Genomic DNA, 25,420 nt, shown 5'->3' with positions numbered 1-25,420 from the left:
GGTCTACCTAGGGGGAGGACTGCTGTTTGCGGCATTTGTGGACCTTAGGTCAGCTTTCGACCTAGTGCCTAGGATTAAGCTCTGGGAAGTCTTGTTGGATTTGGGCATGCCCAAAGAGCAGGTGGCGCTGCTTATCAATCTGCATTCAAACACCTATGCCAAAGTAAGATGGGGCGGTCCAGGGGAGGTCACCGACAGTTTCAAAGTCGCCAAGGGGGTTAGACAAGGGTGTGTGTTGGCCCCCACCCTTTTTTCTTTGTTTATTAATGGGGTGACTAAGTATTTTTCTAACTTTCCAACGGACGCCCCCTCCCTTGCTGGAAGGAAAATTCCCCTCCTCATGTTCGCGGATGACACTCTTATTATTTCTAAAACGAGGCAGGGCCTCCAGTCCGCGCTGGCCCGTTTTGAGTGTTTCTGTAGCGAGCATGAGCTAGAGGTGAATGTTTGCAAGACCAAATTTATGGTTCTGAGAGGCCCCAAGGCTGTTAAGGCCAAGGTGACGATGAGCGGAGCCATTTTGGATCAAACGGAGGTCTTTACATATTTGGGTGTCACATTAAGTGAGAACTTGAGCTGGAAACCCCAATTGGATCTTATGACCCTGAAACATGCTCAACTTGGGGGAGCCTTATTGAAGGAGCACGCAAAATCTCTCACTAAACCTCTGGCACCGTTGGTAAAAATGTATGGCTTCAAGATAATTCCTGCAATTATCTACGGTGCAGAACTGTGGGGGTATAGTGATTTATCCACTCTGAGGGTGGCTCAGAATAGGTTCCTCAGAATGGCAACTGGTCTCCCACAATCAACACCTTGCTTACCCTTGCAGCTTGATTTAGGTGTTAAATCTATCGAGGACATGATACGGTATAGACCACTGGCGTTCTGGCGTCGTCTGTGGACTACACTCGAATTATCCCTGTTTGCTGAGGCCATCGTTGAGGTGAGGGGGCTTGAAGGGGCCCATAGGGTACCCTGGTTCTCTCATCTCAGGATGCTTTTGAAAAATCTGAGCCTGGAGGCACTATGGGTTGATCCAGCACGTGCTACCTTTCCATCAAAAAAGGCACTCAAAGATATTTATTGGCACTGGATCGCTGAGAGGAGATCCACCATGGTTGTTGGTCCTACCATGTCATTGGAATTTTAGGTTGTTAAGGATGTCCCTAAATACGAAGCTTACTGGGACTTAATAACCAAGCCAAATGATCGTAAACTGTATCACCAATTACGAGTAGGCTCTTTACCCTTGCGGGGGCTTACGCACTCCTGGTAGACTGGTGGCAGCGATAAGTGTCCTTTCTGTGTAACAGCAGTAGAGAATATTGAACACTTTTTCTTCTGCTGCCCCATGTACTCGTTACCCAGAAAAGTTTGGCTTTTACCAGTTTGCCGCTTATTAGGTACTAGATCTGCGGTTGCAGCGACTAGGATTCTAAAAACTGATACTTCTGCCCCTATCGCCATTGGTGTAGCAAAATTTGTGAGTTGGGCTTGGTCACTCCGCATTCGCAACCTTGGTAAATGAAGTTCCCATTGTATTTGTTTTTATGAGTTTTTAGTTGCAACTTAGTATTGCTTTTATGTAGTCAGGGGTCCTTTGTACATCATTATCTAAATCTAATACTTTTTTTAACATGGTTTTAAAATGCAACTTATTTATTATCTTACATGTAAAATTGTACGAACTGTTTTTTATGTATTTTGTCTTTTATGATGCAAATCGAATAAAGACCTCTTGACTGAAATATATTTAATGTCCTGTTTTTCTAGTAGATCTTTTTTAGCACTTTTTTATACACAGGGTGTTTTTATCACTTTTAAATGATAAACTCCTAAACCAATATGAAATGTTTTTATTATGCTTTTTATCTGACAAAATGAGGTTTTATCTTAATTGTTTAGATAGCATTGATTTATCATATATATACAGGTTGTTTTATCATTCACTATAGCACTTCATCCCGATTTATTGCACATGTTATTCAACTTCTTGCACTTTAAACATGGACTTTTTGTCACTTTTAGCAGCACGTTAAGGTTTACCCGCCTGTCCAAGTAACAGATCCTCTGCTTCGACATACTGATGTGCACGTATGATGTATTATACAGTAATAAGATGGTTTATTTTGCACAGCCAAGGATTTATCCGGTGATATCTGTAAATTAGAAATATTTATAATTTTATTTCTAAATGTTGTGTATGTGGTCGCTTTTAAACGGCTAACTCTAAAGTTCTTTTTGCGTATTTGCACATAGAATTGTATTGTATAGTATGTTGTCCATGTTCATGGTCACATGACCTGGTCAGAGGGTGGTTGTAGGCGGGCGACCAAGCATTATAAAATCAAAAAAGTTACAACCAGTCATTGCATGTGAACAAGGGCTTGCTCAGCCCGAAACGCGTTGTGCACTTTCCACCAGCTGAACTGAAATAAAAAAGAACCTGTAACTCGATCCAGTAGTCCGTCTCCTGCTTTCTGCTTCGCTGATCCGAGTGGGGATTAGAAGTGGCGTTTTCATGCATTCTGGTACTGGATAACTGTTTCTTTTTAGGCTTTGCACTTTCAAAATTAAATGTGTTTGAAAATGTAATTGAATTACATGTGTAAAATGCATGTTGTTCAATTTTCATGATTTTAGTAACACAAGTATTTGAGAAATGGTTTGCAGATGCGCAAAATCATGTCGCAAAAGGTCATCTTGCGACGCCAAATCACCTGCTGTCATTTGAGCGATCTTATCACTTGGAACCATGAGGAGCAATGGGCTGAGCCAAAGCCCACTTAATGTTTTATTTTATACAATGCTGTGTGCGACTGCTGAAGCCGTCAGTAGTGATACCAAAAATAGTACATTTATTCTAGGAAAAATGAATATCTCTCTTTGGCTTCAAAACAACCGCATCTAAAATGTTGTTTCTCTTAATTTACAGCACTTATACATACAGTTGCAATTTTTGGACCTCTTTTTGGCTTTCTGTTGGGATCCCTCTGTGCCAGATTATATGTGGACATTGGGTTTGTAGATCTAGGTAAGGTATGCAAAAGTTTACATTTTGGTTCTAAATGCACTTTCAACAGAGTTATATATGTCGAGTATTTATACCATGAGTGTGATGACCTGTCATCCTGGGTTTTCTGGTTCCATGTTGGAACCTAGAGTTTGGAACCACATGATACCAAGGTTCCCATATCTTGTAATTCCATGTTTGTCAGATGTTAGCTGACTGTTGGTTGGGGCTGATTAAATATAACCTACTGAACTTAATCCAGTGTGAATCTCACTTTATTACACTGGCGACGTTTCTGGATGGGATCCACTCGTGCAGGATAGCCTCAACAACAGGTGAATAGCTGAACATTAAGTGAAAATCTCACATGACAGCTGTGTCGGTGAAGGAAGATCAACCAACATCTTCAAGGTACAGCTGTGGCCCAGCGAAGGAAACACGGTGAAGGACGTTGAGGAAATCGAAAACGTGACGAAAATCAGCAAAGGTAGACTGTTACAATTATTTTTTTGGAAGAAAATGAAAAAAAACGGAGTTTGTAACTGACGTCGATTTTCGAGGGTGATTTCCCTAAGAAATAAGTCCTTTTGTTTGAGAAAAAGGTGGCGGACATCTTGGTTTGGGCGTGTTTCATGGAAGAAAGAAACAAGCGAGATCGCCCATAGAAACTGATACGATTGTTTCCTAGCGGCCATTTTAGGTTGGGAAAAGGAAAAAAACAAGCTCTAATAGCCAAAGAAAGAAACATTTAATGTTGTGGCGGCCATTTTGACTTGGTTTTGAAAAAGAAGAAAAGAAAGCCCAATCCACCTTGGAAACAAGCCTGAATGTTTGTGATGGATTAGTGGTGGCCATCTTGGATTTTTTTTTTCTCGATTTTTTTTGTTTTTTCTGTCATTTCAAGAGGATTGTTACAACTGAAGCAGCGGTTTGGAGCGTGGCATTAAAAGATTATATACTTCAATGGAGAAGGAGGACTGAAGGATCCGTTGTAAGGAAAACGAGTGAAAACGCGAGGGAGAGAAAAGTCGGAGGAGCTTGGCGGACAGATTCCACATTGAGGAACTTGAAGCCTGTCGACGGTGATGGGCACACCTTTTTGAGGGAAGGGCGGTGGTACTTTGTTGATAAAGATTTAATAGTGGTACAAGTGTAAGGGTTTTGAGTGGAATTGGTGCTGTAAAATGCAGAATGTAACTGCACCACCTTTCTTCCTGATGGAACCGGGTGAACCACTGATTAGGTGGAAAAAATGGAAAAAGATCTTTGAAAATTACGCAAGGGTGTGTGGTGCAAATTTGAGTGGTGAAAGGAAGCATGCTTTATTGATGCATTGTTTGGGTGGAGAAGGCCAAGAGATTTTGGAGACTCTTCCGGCCATTCCTCAAGCAGAACAAAGAGGATTGAATGAGTATGAGGTGTGTGCTAGGCAGTTGGATTTACATTATCTTCCTAAAGTGAGTACAATCATGGAAAGGTACTATTTCGGGTTAAGAGAGCAGGGTAAGGAAGAGAGTGTTGAGGAGTACATTACTGCTCTAAGAAAGTTGGCTTCAAGTTGCAAGTTTGGAGGTTTAGTGGAAGAACGCATTAGAGATCAGTTCGTTTTGAGATGCGTGAGTGATAAGATAAGGGAAGAGTTGTGGCTAAAGGATGAGCCTGCACTTGAAGAAGTAGTAGGTATTGCAAAAAGGGTTGAACATATGTTAAAATGCGTTGGGGAACTAAGCAAAGAGAAAAAGGATGACAAACCAAGTAGTTCTTCAACACAAGAAGTGGTGTGTCAGGCTGTGAAGAGACAGGATGAGAAGAAAAAAAAAGAGGTGTGTGAGGAGGAAAGGTTGAAAGGGGAGGTTGATGGTGGAATTTCTAAAATACAGTCGAGTAAGAAATTCACAACTCCTTTTCAAGGAACCTGTTATAGATGTGGGAAATATGGGCATATGGCAAATGCGAGAGAGTGTCCTGCTCTTAGGTTCAATTGCAATGTGTGTGGCAGAAAGGGACACATTGGTAGAAATTGTAGAACAAGAGTTGGGAGAGATATGAAGACTGAGACTAAGTTGGTCAGCTTTCAGATTAATGATGATGTTGTAGAACATCCTTCTGATTATGTGTTGATTGGGGAAGCAAGTGTGTTGATGAAATTTGATTCATGCTCACATGTTACTTTTATTTCAAATGAGGTGTTTGAAAATGTGTTTGGGAAGGAAAAAACTTTGTGTAAACCGGATATAAGACCAACAGGTTATCAAGAACATCCCATAAAAATAATGGGTTACTTTTTTGACTGCATTGAATATAAAGGGAGGTATACAGAAGCAAACGTTTATGTGGTAAACAGGGGTGACAACTTGTTGAGTTGGTCTCATCAGGCAAGGTTGGGTGTGAGTCTCAATCCAAATGCTCATCCAGTTATTCAGGTACAGGCTGTAGACAATGTTGAGAACAAGTTCATTAAGAACTACAAAGAGTTGTTCAGTGAGAAACTAGGATGTATAAAAGGTTACAATCACAACATCAAACTGAAGTTAGGTGCGGTGCCTGTTGCTGCTAAAGTAAGACGCATTCCAATTTGTGTAAAGGATGCTGTGGGTAAAGAGATTGAGAAGTTGTTGTCGACTGGGGTTATACAACCAGTAGAAGCAACTGAGTGGCTCGCACCAATTGTGGTCGCGAGGAAGCCTAATAATGAGATTCGGCTGTGTGTTGACCTTCGTGCTTTAAATAAAGAGGTAATAGTTGACAAGTACCCTTTGCCAAACATAGAGGAGTTGGTTTCTACGTTAGATGGGGCTTGCTATTTCACCACCTTAGATATGGCTTCGGCTTATCACCAAGTTCCGCTAAAAGAAGAGTGTCAAGAGCTTACTAGTTTTATTACACCAATGGGTGCATTCAAGTTCTTAAGAATGCCTTTTGGGCTGGTTTCGGCAGCCTCGGTATTCCAGAGAATTATGGAAGATCTGTTCAAAGGAATACCGGGGGTAAGATGTTATCAGGATGATGTTCTCATTTCTGGTAAGAACGAACAGGAACATGATGAGAGGGTTTGCCTGGTGTTGAAGAAAATGTTGGAAGTTGGTTTGACTCTGCGTCAGAGCAAGTGCAAGTTTGGTGTCAATGAACTAGATTATTTGGGCCACCATATCTCTAGGAAGGGCATTTGTCCAAAAAAGGATCTTGTTGAAACAATTGAGAAATTGAAGGAACCATGTTCAAAAGAAGAGGTTTCTTCATTTTTGGGCATGGCAGAATTTTACAATAAGTTTGTCAGAAACTTTGCAGATAAGACTATTAATCTGAGGAAGATCATGTGTAAAAATGCTGTGTTTAATTGGACTGAGGAGTGTAGCAGAGAGTTTGATCAGGTGAAGATGGATCTGAGGAATGCACCAAATTTGCAGGCGTTTGTTCCAGGCGATCCAACGTTTATTGTAACAGATGCTAGCAGTAAGGGTCTGGGTGCCTTGTTGTTACAGCTGAGGAAAGGCAAGGAGGTCCTTATAGCTTGTGCTTCGAGATGTTTGAAGGGGGCAGAGTTGAATTACTCTGTCATAGAGAAAGAGGCGCTTGGTATATATTGGGCTGTGAATAAGTTCAGGAAGTTTGTTTGGGGTTCCTCCTTTACCGTCAGGTCTGATCACAAACCGCTAAAGGAAGTGTTTGAAAAGAAGGGATTAGACTCCATCTCGGGAAGAATAAGGAGATGGGTAATTTCTTTGCAGGAGTTTATGTTCAAGTTTGAATATATCCCAGGAAAAACTAATGTCTCGGCAGATTGTCTGTCTAGGTTGGTGGATGTTGTAGAAAATGTTGAGGAGGTTTTGGCTGACGATTTTGAGGCTGAATTAAAGGTGTGTGATGTTACCTTGGGGGCGGTGAAAGAAGATGCTTGGAGAGAGGAGCTGAGTAAGGATGAGGAATTGTTGGAGGTCATTAAATTGTTGGAAGATGGTAGGTCTTGTTCTTTAAAGAAGCCGTGGTCTTTGATTGCTGATGAGTTGGCAGTGGTAGATGGTTTACTCATGAGAGGTACTAGGTTAGTTCCTCCTATTAACCTCAGAAGTGTTCTGGTGGACATGTCTCATGAGGGTCACTTGGGTATTTCCAAGACGAAAGAACGCATACGTATGGACTTCTGGTGGCCAGGTATCGATTTGTTGGTGGAACGCGCTGTTAGGGATTGCTCTTCTTGTCAGGCAAGTGATAAAGTTTTGAGGACGAGGTCTTCTCCTATGGTTTGCAGGAGATTGCCCAGGTCCCCCTGGGATGAAGTTGCAGTTGATATTGTGGGGCCCTTACATGGCGAGCATCAAACTCCATTTATGTTGGTTTTATTGGATTTGTATTCTAGATGGGTTGAGGTCAGTTTGGTAAGGGAGATTACAAGTGAGTCTGTTATCTCCTTTTTGGAGTCTATCTTTAAACGTGAGAGTTTTCCGAACTCAATTCTTTCTGACAATGGGCCTCAATTTTGTTCTGGGAAAGTCGAGGAGTATCTCAGTGAGTGTGGCATAGTTCACAAGAAGATTTCTTTGTATCACCCAGAAGCAAATGGTGCTTTGGAGAGACTCAACAAAACTTTGAAGGAAAGCATTCAGTTGGCGAGGGTTAACAATTTGGACTGGAGAAAAGAGTTACAGAACAGAATTTCAGCTTATCGATTCTCTCCTCACTCTACCACAGGAAAGACCCCGTTTGAACTTTTCAAGGGTAGAGCACCAAATACTTGTTTGTGTCCTGCCTGGATGGCTGCAGACAAGGGTGTTAAAAATAATGGGGTGGGTGCATGGAGAGAAAGGGAATTGGAACTTCAGAGAAAAAGGAAAATTTATGTGGATAGGAGAAATTCTGCTAAGGATTCCAAGTTCAAGGTGGGTGAGGTAGTAAAAATCAGGGCTCCTGTGGGCTGTCAAAACTGGTCGAAGTTTTCTGTTCCTAGAACCATTGTGAAAATTTTCAAAAATGCTGTAAAGACGGAGGATGGTCGTATCTGGAACAATAGTCGTGTTTCTCATTTTGGTGGAAAGGGGAAATGTGATGATGCTGTTGCTGTTCCTGATCTGCGTTCTAATTATTCTCGCAAGAGTGTGAGAGTATGTAGGCCACCTGTTCACTTGCGTGATTATGTCTAGATAGTTTCTTCTTTGCTTTACCTTTTCTTTCCGTTGCCTTCTTCATTGCTGGACATGTAAACCTGTTTAGTGTTTAAGAGGGAGAAGTGTGATGACCTGTCATCCTGGGTTTTCTGGTTCCATGTTGGAACCTAGAGTTTGGAACCACATGATACCAAGGTTCCCATATCTTGTAATTCCATGTTTGTCAGATGTTAGCTGACTGTTGGTTGGGGCTGATTAAATATAACCTACTGAACTTAATCCAGTGTGAATCTCACTTTATTACAATGAGCAGTACTGTTTATCAGTTGTTTCCATGTGCTCTCAGTTTGGGACAAAAGGAAATGTAGGCACGGGAGATATCTGTGAACCTATGTTGAGAGCAAAGTCCAAATAGTGACTGATTAAATCTGCATTGGTTGGTTTTTGCCAGAGCAAACTGGATTTTTTCACACCGAAAATTCTGCCACTGACGTGTAATTCTCAAATGAGCTCATAAGAGCAGGTTTGTGGTAATTCTTTTGGATGAATCCTGAATAAATTAAGAATATCCTTAAATTCAAAATGTATTCAGAAACTATTTACAGTAAGTCTACCCCTGTCGCAAATATCCAGGAGTGCTCCTGGAAATCCTTCTGAATTCCAATAACAGTCAGAAACGTAATTCAAATTTAATCATAAGCCAACAGGAGTCCATTTCTAACCAACGGTTAGAGACTTTTTACATTTGAGCCAAGGGAAATCAAACAATTAGTACAGAATTATTATGTTTGAGCACATCAATAATCTATTATTCGAGCTGCGGCATCTGATTTCAGCAGTTGTAAATAAGGTGTTGGGCAGTTTGTGTTTGGCACATGTGATCCTTATGAATACTATAACGCACACTATTTATGTACGTGGGTGGGTGCAATAAGAAAGAAGAAAAAGAGACGTATATAGGAGCACTATTCTGTTTGGACGGGAACTCTCACTCACCCATAGGTGGCATGTTTCATCATAATGTCCCCTCCATACACAATGGGACTGCAAGGAACCCAGTGAGGGCTATTACTCCCCTCTGCAAGGAGTGGAGGTGTTTTCTTCCTTAGATGAGCTATGGTAGATGTATATGAGGGCTTGGTAGAGTGCCGAGCAGGTGAAAGGTAAGTGATTTAAAACGATCTAGTGGTGGGATAAAATATGTCTCTATTCTGGTGCACCCTTTCCCCCCCCCACTGATAGGGTTTAAAACAGAGAGGCAAGGGATTGTTATGGTTTGCTGTCCTATGTGGTCAAGATGTTTCTGCCTTAAATGACTTTAGAAAGTTCCAGGCATTTGTCAGGACCAAATTGTATATGTAACTTTACCTTCGAGTTGAAAATAAATTGTAATACAGTCAGCTTGATAGCTGTTCTGCAGCCCTATCACAGTTGTAGAGTCCACCTATTAGAACACCTGCGTGTATGTAAAAACTCCGCTCATACGTTATCCAATTCCCAACTGAGGTCCAGAGCTCTGTCTGCTCTGTTGGCTTCTTCTGTGGAGGAGTGGCTGGAGGAGTTGTTCAGGATGCTACAATGACTCTAAAAACTACATTTACCAGTTCCATAGGCCTGACCCCGGCTTCAAATCCAACTTAGATCGGATGCGCCTTTAAGTGGATCACACTCTCAATTCTATGATCAGCATTGGATTTCTTCCTACAAAAGCGTCTAAGGTCAACTGGGACCAGTTGCGAAACCAGGATGGGTTCTTCTGAGAGTGTAATAATGCCAGATCAATACTCCACCCTACAGTTTATGCTTTTATGTAAATAATCAGCTGCAATGTGAAAGAAACTGTGGCTTCCAATATATAAACACTACGGCATCACACAAATCAAAGTGCCTACACTTAGTCATACGGGTGAACATGCATTACTTCTGGTGGATCAATTGATATGTATCAATCTAGGCAACACAGCAAATTAGTTGGTTGAAATGAACTGAGCTTGAAACAAAGGTTTTTGTAAAAAGAGGGGAGGTACAATTTTATTCACAAAGATTCTTTAAAAACACATAGGGAAAAAATATACATTCACAAATTATATTTAACGCATATAACTTAATATATCAGGAATATATAACACCATCATTAAAAAGAAGCAATTAATTCAACAAATGAGGTTTACATAAAATACACAAACAATATAATGAGAAAAATGTGGCTAAGTTAATCTCTACGCGCGTTTCGGCGAACCAGCGCCTTCTTCTGGAGCAGCCACGGTTAATATTTTAAGAGCACGAATAGTTTTAGTGCGATTCGACGTAGCAGTCTTGTTTGTCAGTATATCTAGAATCCTTTCTTTGGATGGTAGATGAGGATATTCTTCTGGTGGACACATACATTTGACAAACATGTTTTTCTCACTAGAAGGGGTAAAAAAAGTAAAACTGCGCTAAAAAGTAGGAACTGAAGCATTTATAGTATACTTAAGCACAATCTGTCTTCAGTGATATTACTAATTATGAGAATGTGTGGATATATTTTTAAAGTGTGTTCAAAAAGACAAACTGCTCCATGCGACATTGGAGCACAGAAACATATTAGGATTATTTTTATTTTGACAATTGTTATATTTGGTATTATCCGACTGCAACTGTTATTGATAGTAATTTATTGATGTCATTATATAATATTGGTTAGTGCGTGTTTTACATGTCTGCCTCCTTTGCAGCTCTTTACTATTGACGTGGATATGGGAGCAATATAGATTACTACTACATCGAAAATTTACTCTTTTTAATATCACAGTTATACAGATGTATAGTAAACAAATGTACATATCTTTCTTACCTTATTGAGAATGTGTCCTGAAAGGCGAATGATTTCAGATTTTTGGATATAATTTATTTTTACAGCATTCATGCACTAAAGAGCTTTCAAGCACTGTTAATTATGTAGTGAGCTGTTAGATTTGGGGGTCTCTGATTGGCACAGGTAAGGCTTGTGACAAGCAGGGACCCTCTACTCTAGTCAGGATAAGGGGATCACCCTTCAGAATAACCCCTGCTCACCCTCTAGGTAGTGTGGCGCAAGCAGACAAGGCTAATTCCATGGCGTCAGTTAGTTAAGCATTTATGACCACATACAATAATATACCAACCCCCCATAAATGGACACCAGGCGTTGGTATGTAGAAAAATACGTATAATTTATATAAACACAAAAATAACAGTTGATGGATAGAATGCAGAACAATGTCATACATTCACCCTAGTACAGAGATCCGGGCCTAAATCCATCGTTTTTTTGCACTCTACACCACCCCAGTTCAGACATGGCCATATGCAAATCAGCCTTGACCCTGAGCCTCATGGGAACAGTCCAGTCCAAACTGCCAAGTCATGTCTTTCCTGGACCGGAATCAAGCATCCTAGGACCGGTTTCTGGCTATCAGCCATCGTCAGCCAGGATAGCTTGACTCCAGTGGTGTGGAGAGCATGGGACTCACGTCTGAGCATACCCATCCCACTCGGGGTGACAAATGCAAAAATAACAGTTAATGGACAGAATGCAGAACAATGTCATACATTCACCCCAGTACAGAGATCTGGGCCTAAATCCATCGTTTTTTTGCACTCCACACCACCCCAGTTCAGACATGGCCATATGCAAATCAGCCTTGACCCTGTGCCTCATGGGAACAGTCAAGTCCAAACTGCCAAGCCATGTCTTTCCTGGACCAGAATCAAGCATCCTAGGACCGGTTTCTGGCTATCAGCCATCTTCCGCCAGGATAGTTAAGAAAAACAGCGTTGTTCAAAGGCTTGATTTAACCTGCCGGTGCGAACCTTACTGTGATGGCGCGTCTTTTCAGACTCTCACGCGCGCCGCGTATTCTCTATACGGGGCGCACAGTGCAAAGCGAACACTTGGATGCAGGCAGGGAAAACAAACGTTGCGGACCCCGAGTCCGATGCGAACTCCCACTTGGTGAGACGAGGCGTACTTTTTAGTATACGCTTGTGGAGGAAGCATACCTTCGGGTCTTTTGGGGCTTTCAGGTTTCAGGGCAAGCAGGCACAGAACAGGACCTCTAGTACAGACCGTACTAGAGGCTCTTCAGGGTGCGGCACAGCCTGTTAGATGCAGGAAAGCACTTGGGGCGGTCGGGTACGCTTTAAGTGTATGGGCCTTCCAGGGCTAGAAATTGCACTCCGATCCAATTCCGGCAGGAGGGGTGAGATGCGCACAGCGAGATCCAGTTGCAGGCAAGGTGACAGGGGAGTGGGTGGCCCGGCACAGCGTGGAGAGAGCAGCTCAAACTCGAGCGGGGCTCTCAGCGGGCAGGGGTGGCCAAGCACCTGGGTGTCACAGCCCTAGGAGGGGGGGAGGGCACCAGAGGTCACAGCTCCGGTGAGGGGGGAAGCACACAGCCCAGCAGCAGACGGGCAAAGGTAGGACGAGCCCAATGGCCCCAGGGCTCAGGTCAGGGGGCAAGCTCGAGTCCAAGCCCTTGGAGATAAGTTTCAGGCACAAGTCTTCAAAGTCCTTTCTGGTCTTTTCCTCTCCTTTATTTCACACAGCAGCTTCGGCAGAGAGGTTTGTTGTGGTTAAAAGAGGATCTAATGTTTAGGAGCAGTGCTCCTACTTTTATACACAGTTTCTTTTGTCTTTGCAGGCCAGGGGGCCTGGGCCTGGTTCAGCCCAGTTTTGGAGCACTTTGTTGTTGAGCCTCTAGCTGTTTCTTTCAGGATGCAGGGCAGGGACATCAGACGCTCCGCGGAGGTGGAGCCAGCATTGTGGTGGCAGAGCACAGCCCTATTCAGAGTCAAGGGGCACTCCTCCCACCTGTCCTGGGGGTAGTCCCTCTATTCACCACCTGGCAGCCCACACTGTCCCCTGGAATCCCCCAGCCCTGTCACTCACAGAAACCAGACAGCATAAACACATCCTAGCAGAGGCGGGCTGAAATAGTCAGGCAAGCAAATGCTAACTTTCTAAAAGTAGCATTTTCAAACACAGGATATTAAAATAAACTTTACTAAAAGAAGTATTTTATTATTCTGAGTTCAGGCATACTAGACTTGACTTTCTACCATGTTCCCTGAGCCTGCTGGGATTATAGAGTGTAATAATTCCAGCATCCCATACTGGCCTATGAGAACAGGTAGCCTTACAATAGTGAAAAATGAAAAGGGCTGTAATTCACTATTAGGACATGCCACACACATCAGGGCTTGTCCTACCGTATGCTTACAATGCACCCTGCCCTTGGGCCTACCATAGGGGTCACGCACATGAAGTAAAGGGAAGGTTTAGAGGCTGGCGAGTGTGTGCATTTGCCCAGCCAGCATGACAGTACCAGACTGCACGCAGGTTCTGCAATGGCAGACCTTAGACACATTTTAAAAGGCTGCTTCTGTGGGTGGAGCAACCAGCGCTGCAGGCCCACTAGCAGCATTTGTATTTACAAGCCTTGGCACTCCTGGTGCACTTTACTGGTGACTGACAGTAAACCAAATAAGCCAATCTTGGAAACCAATTAATGTATACACTTTTCATAGGGAGCACTTGCACTGTGGCACTGATTGGCAGTGGCACAGTGCCTTGAGCAGCTAACACCAGTAAAACACATGAGGCATATCAGCAAAAAGTGGAAGGGAGACTCGCTCCAAGGTGCCAGGCCTAACACGTGTCCCCTCCAGCTGAAATGTGGGGAGAACTACCCTACCCCAGGGAGTTCCTCATCACTAAGGCGGAAAAATTTGGACAGACCGTTAGCATTGGCGTGATCTGTGCCAGGGCAATGTTCCACCGTGAAGTCCATACCCTGTAGGGAAATGGACCACCTCAACAGTTTTGGGTTTTCACCCCTCATTTGCATCAACCTGAAGGGCCTGTGGTCTGTCTGAACCCAGAAGTGAGACCCAAACAAGTAGGGTCTTAGCTTCTTCAATGCCCAGACCACAGCGAATGCTTCTCGCTCAATTGCACTCCACCTCTGTTCCCATGGAAGTAACCTTCTACTGATGAAGACTACAGTTTGGTCCCAGCCCTCCTCAGTCATCTGTGAGAGAACAGCCCCTACACCATGCTCTGAAGCATCTGTCTGCACTAGGAATTCTTTGGAGAAGTCAGGAGCCAGGAGCACGGGCGCTGTGCACATGGCAGTCTTCAGGGTGTCAAAAGCTTTCTGACAGGTGTCAGTCCAGCTCACTTTCCTGGGCTGCTTCTTAGAAGTCAGCTCTGTCAAGTGTGCAACAATGCTGCCATACCCCTTGACGAACCTCCTGTAGTACCCGGTGAGTCCTAAAAAGGCCCTCACCTCTGTCTGGGTCTTTGGGGGTTCCCAAACCAGGATGGTTATAATCTTGGGTTGGAGAGGCGCTACCTGACCGCTTCCCACTTGGTGTCCCAAGTACACCACAGAACCCTGCCCGATCTGCCACTTACTCGCCTTGATCGTAATGCCTACCTTGTGCAGAGCCAACAACACTTCCCAGAGGTGGCGCAGATGTTGTTCCCATGTGACACTAAACACTGCAATGTCATCCAGGTAGGAGGCACTGAACTCATCCAGCCCATCCAACACCTGGTTGACCAACCTCTGGAAGGTGGCAGGGGCCTTCTTCATCCCAAATGGCATAACCCGGAACTGGAAATGCCCATCTGGTGTGGAGAATGCTGACCTCTCTTTGGCCCCAGCGGTAAAGGCGCTCTGCCAGTACCCAGATGTAAAATCAAACGTACTGAGGTACGAGGCAGCCCCTAACAGATCAATGAGCTCATCAGCTCTAGGGATGGGGTGCGATTCAGTCTTGGTGACTGAATTGAGTCCTCGGTAGTCTACACAGAACCGGAGTTCGGGTGTGGCACCCGGCGCTGCAGCCTTCGGGACCAAGACCACTGGGCTGGCCCAAGGACTGCTGGTGGACTCAATCACCCCAAGAGCAAGCATCTTTGAGATCTCCTCTTTGATGCAGGCCCTGACCCTGTCAGTTAACCTGTAAGCCTTGTGCTTCACAGGTGAACTGTCCCCTGTATCCGCATCGTGGATGCACCAATCAGTTATACTAGGGACCAGGAAAAACAGGTCAGAGAACTGTCCCAGCAACTGGCGGCAGTCACTCTGTTGTTCAGGGGTTAGGGTGGGTGAGAGGTTAACTCCATCCACTGACCCATCTCGCTCTGTCTGAGGCTACCAAGAGGTCAGGGAGAGGCTCAGTCTTCTCCTCCCTCGCATCATCGGTTGCCAAGAGCATGCCCACCTCGGACCTCTCCAAGTGGGGCTTAAGGCGGTTAACATGTAGGACCCTCAAGGGGATCCTGGGAGACTGCATGTCCACCAAGTAGGTGACAGGACTCTGTTGTGAACGTGTCTAGGACCCTAATTAAATATTCCCGATTTATGCCATTATGTGGTTATAACAAATCATATCCTTATAAAGGCATAAGAATCATATCCATATTTAGTAATAGCCAATGCAATCCAAATACGGCAAGGCTACTTCCTTAGACTCCTAGAAAGTACAACGAGTTCTTAAAACAAACCAAACCTCCAGCAACCTGGGAATTCCCCATGCTTTTGTTTTGATTTGTCCTAGAACTCATGCGAGCACTGAAAGAACGGCCAGTTCTTAGTGACATCTTTTATTGACGTCTTATGTCCAACCTTACGTCAAACATGGCACCTTCCAGGTATAAATATACCAGCGTTTGCCTTAAGCAACACACAGTGGTTTGAGCAGAGCGGCTATCTACTTATCCGAAGCACACCTGATGTGAGTGCCGAAATAAGCCGTCCCTCCCATTAGACGCACTGCGAAAGACGCTGTCTTTTTCTCCTGCTGAGAAAATCCAGCTCCAGTGTTTCCAGTCACCCTTGCGGGTTACTAGGAGATTGAATCCTGAGAGCGAGATACAAGACCTCCTTCATTCTAAATCCAAGGTACGGAGCTGATTAGATCCTTAGAGAATTCTTGAGTCAGATTCTTGGCAAAACTAACTTAACTTAAAAACTCCTTTACTCCTTCCCACGTACTAGGCCTAGGTTAGGTACACTGGGGTAGGCATAGTTAGAAACATCAGTTGAGTACTTTTAGTCAACTTTTATCATTGTATGTAATTGTATATATTTTATACCTTTTAAGTATCATATGGCTCAGAAACCATTTCAATGCTTTTACAGTATTATTCCATAATTCTCCTTTTACTGTACGCACTTTACTTTATGACAAGTATTGCAATTATAGAAATTCACTTCACTTGCATGAGAAAGAAGACTGCTCAATAAATAACACCTATTATTGAAAACGCTGTGACAAGGGACCGGTGAGACAGGTGAGGCTGTCAAGTCTAACGTGGCGCTGTTGAGACGCAGTCGAGACGACTCAGATTCGAAGCGAAGTGCGCGAGGTGCGCGCTGAGAGGCGTGGAGAGAGTAGCATATACCACCACCGACACCGACACCAAGGCACGCTGCAGCACACCGCAACACGGAGGCTTCAGCAGACACAGCCGGCAACTATTCCCCCCCCCCCTCCCTCCCTTGTGAGACATAGCCTGGTAACGGCAAACGGCAAGTGGTGGCGGCAGCAGCTGCAGCGGAACGAGCCGCAACCATCGATCAGCGAGAGTCAGAGGCGTGGTGAGGCATGAGTAAGCTGCTACCTGCGAGGAGCCGTGAGGAGGGAGCAGCCACGCCGCGAGTGGAGAGAGATGAGGTGGGGGTCTCGGGTGGCAACCTGAGCCACGAATGGCACTAACGGCACAAGCGGCTTGAACACACATCACTACCCCCACTGAATCCACCCCCACCGGCCCTCCGACTAACCTGAATGCCAGAAGTCAGCGGTCACCGCAGCTGGCGGTGGAGCGCTCCCCTGTGAGCTCTGCCGTGCCCCGCGGCCGGGCTTTACAATTCACTGAAGGAGCCGCAAACTTCCTTTAACGCGCAAAACCCCCAGGCACGACTGAGTGCCGCAGAGAGCCGTGTAGAGCCCAGAGTTACCTCACAGCGTGGTGGAGAGCTGCAACTTGTCCCACAGAGCGGCGGAGACCCGCCCCATAGCACACCTGACACACCTGAGCATGGTAGAGCACGGCGGAGAGCCGAAAGCTGACTCGCAGCACGGCGGAGATCTCGGTGCCGACCCACAGCGCAGCGGGAGCTACAAACTGCCTTCCAGTGCACCCCGGTGCGGCGAGTTCGCTTCCAGCGCGGGGGGAGGAGTAAGCTGAGGAGCAACAGGAGCATGAGAGCAAGCAGCAGCAGGAGCATTGGGGCACAACAAGCGAACACGAACTGGACCCCTACTCCTGTGAGCCCACGACTCAAGGCCACCTAAAGCCTCCCCCACCACCGCAGGCTCAACCAACCACCAATTAAGCTCCATCCACAATAAGATGTCAACACGGATCCCAGTTACAAGATCAAAATCAGCCGCAGAGGCCCACAGCGGCGAAGCTTTAGCATGACCTACAATGAACAGTCCAAGTGAGGAAAATGAAATCTTACATGGCCAATGTGTCCCCTGCGTGTACCCCACGTTTAGTGTATGTGCATGTCGCCCATGTATTTTCCCTTTGTGGCCTGAATAATGAGGCCTCTGCATTTATGTCGCACATTAGAATGTCAGTCACCAAGTCTTTTATGAAAGAAACGTTAATTCTGCACTGAGGCCCATGTTGCCCATGTGTTTGCATTGTGCACTTTTAAAATCGAGATGAACCCGTTTTGTGGCTCAGCCTGAGCCAGTCTCCAAATAAGGTTTCATGCCTCCAAACACTCTGAAAGCTGCAGCTACGTATCCCTGACCTCTCGCATACTTTTGGCTCAGCCGAGAGGGGCCCAGCCAGGGGTGCCAAGACAGTATTTTGCAAAACAGTTATCTGCTTGCTCTACAGAATCACATTCTTGCCTGGTGAAGAAGGTAAATAGAACCCGTCTGCAGAGATAGGGCCTAGCCTTTCTGTCTCCGTTTAAGTGATTTGCACAGCTCGCATCCATAGAAAGCTAAAAGACCCCACGCAATGAACGAAGAAATATATGCCCACACTGGCTCTTGGTGATGAGCGACCTTTGCTTCAGATAATACATCCCCGGACCTAAGATATCAGATAATACCAGACGTACAGGTCGCCCTGACACTGAAGGCTTCCCTACTAGACCGAAAGTCAGCTCCCCTCAGCTTCCCCCAGTTACACGTCAATTGCACGTCATGACCAAGTTGCGCACACAAGTAGGGCAAAGGTTCCAGCTGGCCATGCAGACCCCCTCCATGTATCCACCCACCTATGACACACCTATGACTCCTCAAGTGAACGCCCACATGAACGCCCTCATGCACGCCCACATGCTCTTATCTCTTTCTTTCTCTTGCTCTGCTCTGCCTGGAGCGCTCCTCCTTCTCTATGCAATTGAATGTATAAATATTGTACTCTGTGAATAAAGTTTAGAAGACCCTTCCTGAACCTTAGTGGTGATGGAACCGATTCTCCCTTAACTCGAGTTATTGAAATAAAGCCCTTGTTTAAGTATAGAAATTATGACAGGGTAATACTTTATTTACCACATAAATCTGGCGCCCGAATAGGGACCAATCCCCTTCCCCACACGCCGGAGATGTAGGTCCAGCCCATGCCCCCTGCTACAGCCGTGACGGACTTCAAAGTGTACACGCCAGCGGGACTTCCTGCTTACTCCCTCAGGCCCACGAGGAGGACGGACTGCGACCAGGCATCCACACGAGGCGGTGAGGATCGCGGATCATCCCAACCAGAGCCCAACCCGTGAGAGAGCAAGGTCCGAGGTTTCCGAAGGTCCACCTGTTCCGCGGCGCATGTGCAGTATCAAGTTTCTGAGGCCTTCAAGTTCTGCTACCCGGTGAGTACCACTATGGGGAACGCATAAAGTTCAAGACGGGTTCATTTATTTGAATTCGGTAAAGACGTGTCCGTTCACTCGAACACGGTAAAGACGGGTTCACGGTAAACGTGGGCACGGTAAAGACGTGTCTCTTTACGAGACTGGTATGGTTGTACTGTATTCCAGTGCATAAAGTTAACTGTTTTCAAGTACATGTTTTACTCCATGTATCAGGTTAGACTGTATCTGTTTAGTGTTTTAGTGTTTTAGTGTGAATGATTTGTCTATTTTGTGTGTATTGTGTTTTCATTGTAGTGGTTTCAACATGCCAATGTTTTTAAAGTTACGTCAGATAGGGACTAGGAAAGGCATATTAGAAGAGTCAGTTAACATCCCGCCTAGAGACACACCTGGTCATTATATGTATAATAAGCACGGGCTAGATGCCATATTGTTTTTAGACTTATGGGTAGATTACACAAAGGATTTAGAGGAGAAGTACAGATGGCCTATTTGGGGAACATGGGATTCTGAATGCATTATGAGAGTAGAGGAAGCGCTATGGAAAAGGAAATCAAGACCCTCTCAGAAAGATGCCATTGAGTTATGGCGCAAAGAGTCACATAGGAGAACAGAGAAAGAATTCCACCAAGCAGAGAGAAGTAAACAAGCAGCGGAAAAAGTCAAAGAAAAAGAACTGCGGGAGGAGGGGGAACGGGTCAAGGCAGAACAGGCTGATAGAGAAAGAAATGCCGTCGTTACTGGTATTTATCCCGTCCTCTCAGAAGAACTAGCTAGAGTGACCCCCTCAGAAACACCCCGTAGGTCACGAACGCCACCACCTGTACCCTATAGAGTACGTAGAACAAAGCCAACAGCATCTGAGGATTTTATTTCCTCCTATCTAGAAGAGTCCGCACCGGACTACGCAAACACAGATTTCCCTCCGCCCCCATCAGCGGATCAGCTCCAACAGCTTCAGCAGGTCGTGAAAGACGACGTAGGGCCAGGGGCCGTAGGGGGAGGGGGGCCAACGCCAATGCCATATAAGTTTACTGTAAATGTAGCAATCCCTCACTGTATATACGATCCAGTACCAGGAAAGGGTTCAATGCTCGTGATTTCACTAAGACTACGAAAGGCCGTCGATTATTTGGACACACTACCAGACATGAAAGAGCACCTAGATAAAATATACCGTTTCATTAGGACGGGGGAGGGACCCGAGAGTATAGCACAGGCCATGGAACACAGAAAAGTAGGGGTTAAGAAAGGACATTCTCCGCATTGGAGATTACACGTACGCTGACATTCTGAAACTATTGAAAGTACTGTTGCCTGCAGGTATTTACGAAAAGCTTAAGGAAAAAGATTGGGAGGTGGGAGAAAAAAAGTTAAGTTGGACAGAATTGGAAACAGAGGATAAAGCCAGGCTTCCGGGGGTTGGTCTTGGGGACAAAGCTAAAGAACTACCTGAACTCCTAATACAGGTTTTGCCGAGACTATTGATTACTAAAAAGGAAGATTGGGATGCTATTTCAGCCTGTAAACAGAAACAAGACGAGGACACAAGTGATTTCTATTCTAGATTCGAGAAATGCTTTGCAATTAATAGTGGCCTTAAGCCCGGTAGCTAGCCATATCCTCATCTTTTCGTGAGCAAATTAGTAGAGAATTCCCTACCCCAGATCAAGAATAGAGTACTGAAGGTTGAGAGTACTTGGCAAGCAAACAGCCCTTCACAAATGTTGCAAATGCTACAATATCACCAGAACAGGATTAGAGAAGAGCAGGATCAGGAAAAGAGACGCATGAAAGAGACAAAAATGAAAGTGCTGGTTGCCCAAACGGTACCGGCAAACACGAACAAAAATGGCACGATACCTGTTAAAGGGAACTGTAATTATTGCAAACAACCAGGTCATTTTGTAAAAGATTGTGCTGTCCTGAAACACAATATAGCTACAGGCAAGACAAAAGAACGACCACACCCTCCTAGGCAGAATAGCACCCCACAGAACACCCAACAGACAGTAGCGAATTTTCCACCCCAACCACCGCCTGTTCATGCCACACAACAAATGTATCAGTACACACAGTCAGACTATCCAGAATACCAATCGTTCTCATGAAACAGCCTAGAGAGGGAAGTTGGCTTGCCCCTTATTGAGGTTCCTGTAGATCAAGAGGGTCCCTATGTACATAGTTGTGTATTGTGAAAAGACAGAAAGTTTCTGATTGACACAGGGGCGAGCAGAACCACCATCAGCCATGACGAGGTTCCAGGGGCACCCCTCTCGGGCTCACAGAATGTTTCCCTGGGATTTTCAGGAAAGCCTATTGTTAATGAAGTATCGAAACCAGTCTCCCTAGGAGTTGGTCCACTGTCACGTACCACAGACTTGCTACTTACTAAATCATGTCCAGAAAACTTACTTGGTATAAAGACGTTAAAAGAATTAGGAGCAGTTATCTGTTGTTCTCCAGAAGGAGTACGACTGTTCCTACGTGATTTTAAGGGACATTATGTGTTGACAGATTTTGACCACAGACTCCAGAATGTACCACAGCACCTATGGGCACAAGGTCCGACTGACATAGGTTACATGAACATAACACCACACTAGTTACTCTCAAAGCAGGAGTAGTACTACCACGTATATGACAATACAAGTTACCACCTGATGCCGTAGTGGCCTTATTGAAAATTGGTGACGAACTCATTGCACAAGGGGTGGTAGTGGAGACTGACTCGAATGTATGTAATTCACCTGTCATTCCTATCCTTAAACGAACAGACCCTAATGCACCACCAGTTTACAGACTAGTTGTTGACCTTCGAGAATTGAATAAATGTGTAGTCCCTCAATACCCAGTGGTCCCAGACATTTCCTCATTACTGACTGCTATTGATTCTGAGGCAACGTTCTTTACTGTCATTGACTTGAAGAATGCTTTCTTTAGTGTTCCCATTCATCCAGATAGCCAGTATCTTTTTGGATTCAGTTTAAATGGACGCAGCTTTAAATTTACGAGAGCTCCCCAAGGTTTTACAGAGAGTCCTAGCATTTACAGTCAAGCATTAAAAAGACAGCTGGACAGTATTAATGTGCCTACCAACACTGCACTGCTCCAGTACGTAGACGACATCCTAATTACAGCACGAACAGAAACAGACTGCGAAGATGCATCACTGACGGTTTTACACTTTCTGGCAGACAAGGGGCACAAAGTGTCCCCTTCAAAGTTACAATTCTGTGCACAGCAAGTGGTGTACCTTGGACACTTGCTGTCCAAGAGGGGTAGACAGCTGACACAAGAACGTATTCAGTTAATTGCTAACCTTTCACAGCCCAAGACACAAAAGGAATTACGGGCCTTCATTGGCCTCACTTCATACTGCAGACAATGGATTCCCCAGTATGCCTATCTAGCCAAACCGCTCATACAGTTGACAACTCAGGAGGCAGCGTCTTCGACTGTCCTCCCTTGGACACAAAAACATACCTCGGCATTTGAAGAATTAAAAAGAGCCTTATGTCAAGCGCCAGTTTTAGCGACTCCAAGTTACAGCAAACCCTTTATGCTTTTCGTAACTGAACGGGATGGAACAGCACTATCTGTCCCCACACAAGATCAAGCAGGTAAACACAAGCCGTGTGCTTATTTTTCTAGTGCACTGGATCCAGTGGCCCAGGCTCTGCCTGCGTGCCTGAAATCAGTTGCAGCAACAGCCCTAGCCATAAGACAAAGTGACTCCATAGTGCTGGGACACCCCCTGATAGTACAGGTACCACATGCAGTGGAAGTTCTCTTGAACAGGACACAGACACAACACTTGACCGTAGCGAGACTGACAGGATATGAACTGACGTTATTTCAGCCACACATAGAGATCAGACGATGTAACATTCTTAACCCTGCTACACTTTTGCCCTCAAGTACAGTAGACACCGCATCACATGACTGTGTGGAAGTAATGAACACAGTGACGAAACCAAGACAAGACCTGACAGATGTTGCACTGCCAGACCCTGACCTGACACTCTATGTAGATGGATCATGCATGAGGACGAGTACAGGAGAGTTAGTGGCAGCATATGCCGTGACCACTGCTACTGAAGTCATAGAGACACAAAGAATAGACACACTGTCAGCACAAGCAGCAGAGCTCATCGCTCTGACACAAGCCTGCATAAGAGCTAAAAACTTGAAAGTGAACATTTATACAGATTCACAGTATGCATTTGGCGTAGTTCATGACTTCGTAGTACTCTGGAGAGAGAGAGGTTTCTTGACCTCTCATTGGGCCAAAATTCAGCACGGTCCGCTTATTCAGGCTCTGTTAGAAGCAATACATTCACCTACAGCCATAGCCATCCTGAAATGCAAAGCACACACCAAAGTTACAGATACCATTTCCCAGGGTAATGACCTGGCAGACCGAACTGCTAAACTTACCGCCCAGACGCCAACAGACACGACAAAGACAGAGGTACCATTACTGACAAAAAGCATGACAGTCAGGGATCCTTCTCAAGATGTACTCGACATACAGACACATGCCACTTCAGATGAAATAAAGAAATGGACTGAACAAGGAGGGGTCCAGACTGACCAAGGTTGGATGACTAACGGCAAAGCTACATGGTTTCTACCAGATTCCATGGTACAAGTGATCATAAACACAGCACATAATCTAGCACACTTGGGAGAGAAGGCAATGCTAGACAGCTTACAGAATATCTGGTTTAACAAGCACCTGCGTGCAGCAGCGAAGCAAAAAGTGCGAACCTGTATGATCTGTTGCCAGTTCAATCCAGGTAAAGGCATCCCGGTGGAACAAGGCAGATTTCATCCTCCTGACCATCCTTTTGAGGTCCTCCAGATGGATTATATCCAAATGGACAGATGTAGAGGTTACAAGTATGTCCTGGTAGTTGTGTGTGCACTGACTAGATGGACAGAAGTGTATCCAGTCCCATATTATACTGCTGTGACAACAGCCAGGCAATTGGTGCGTGAATTCTTCCCTAGATACGGATTGCCCCGTGTTGTGTACTCAGACAATGGTCAGCCTTTTTCTTCTGAATTAATGAAACAAGTGTCCCTTCTGTTAGGATATCAGTGGAGGTTTCATTGTGTACGACACCCCGAAGCAGCAGGCCTTGTAGAAAGGCATAATCAGACAATAAAGACGAAATTAGCAAAGATCTGTGCAGAAAAAGGCGTGGATTGGATGGTAGCCTTGCCGGTTGCCCTCTTTTACATGCGTATGGTAGCTCATTCCAGAACAGGCCTATCACCATATGAAGTGGTTTTCGGTAGACCGCCGAATATGTGGGGTACGCCCATGCCTAAGAAAATAACTGATGTTGACAGGAACATGCTGACAGATCACCTGGCTTCCTTGATGTCTGCACTACTCTCTTGTCGTTCACAGGTTGCCGCCGCCTTCCCTGACAACACCCAGGTCAAGGAGCACGCCATAGTCCCTGGTGATTTCGTCTTCGTGCGGAATTTTGATCGATCAAGCCCCCTTGAGCCGCGTTGGAAGACGCCGAAATTAGTATTACTGACCACGAGGACAGCCATCAAGGTTGAAGGAAGAAAAGGGTGGCTTCATGCCCATCATTGCAAGAAGTACTTTGGAAACTCTGGAACTTTGATAAAGAACAATGACATTACAGACTTTGAGCCCCCTTTGCTAGAAAAGACTCCACAGCAAGAGTATAGGTCCAAATTACGATCTAGAAAGTCAGACAGCGTTTAATTGTTTAAGTCCACTAGGTGGTGAATCGGTTAGGCAAGTTTCTGACATGTATAGGATCGTAGACCAGAATAGTAAAAAGAGCAAAATGAAAGAAAAATACTGCAAGATATTACGTAGTAGATGTATAGTAACTCTGATTTTTCTGTCTCTTCTGTGCATCACTATAATCTGTATCAGCTTGACAATACATGTTTTCTTTCCTCCTATTGCCTCACATATGCACTTTTCCATAAATGACACCGTAGAGCATACATTTAGTGATCTGCCACCCCATGAACTGTCATATCGACTAGCCCTGCGCAACAATACTTTTATTCGGATGTTGCACCGTTCTCATCAGACCAGCAATGCAACAGATTGCTGGGTATGTGGCCGACTTCCACCTTATCAAAAGACGAAGGGAGTTCTGCCCCTTGTCCCTTTTCCGTTCTCCCACAACGGTTCGTGCGGAGCATGGTTTGCCTTAATGTCATCACTAGACAGAAAGTCCACAGTTTACCAGGGTGACTGGATATGGGGAAATTTGAATAAAGTAATGAATGAGGCATGTTTTCCAGACGAAGACGGACTCCCCCAAAGGAAGGGAACCGATCTAGAAAATTAAGAGTAGGCGCAAGGAAATGCTTCCCTTAGCTTTATGATTCTGAATGTTCAGCCCAAGCAAAATGCAGGTCCA

General features: G+C 45.0%; 1 protein-coding gene across 1 annotated transcript in view; it reads left to right on the top strand.

Annotated features, from left to right (window-relative positions):
- LOC147751601 (solute carrier organic anion transporter family member 1C1-like) overlaps positions 1-25,420 on the top strand; it is a 569,256-nt gene that overhangs the window by 258,907 nt on the left and 284,929 nt on the right. The window contains exon 7 of the mRNA XM_086920557.1: positions 2,939-3,037. Within this exon, the coding sequence (XP_086776683.1) occupies positions 2,939-3,037 (99 nt within the window). The remainder of the gene's footprint in view (positions 1-2,938; positions 3,038-25,420) is intronic.

The sequence above is a fragment of the Lissotriton vulgaris genome, chromosome 1_1 (assembly GCF_964263255.1).
Source record: "Lissotriton vulgaris chromosome 1_1, aLisVul1.2, whole genome shotgun sequence".
Classification (NCBI taxonomy): Eukaryota; Metazoa; Chordata; class Amphibia; order Caudata; family Salamandridae; genus Lissotriton; species Lissotriton vulgaris.
This window is presented reverse-complemented; position numbering and strand designations above follow the sequence as displayed.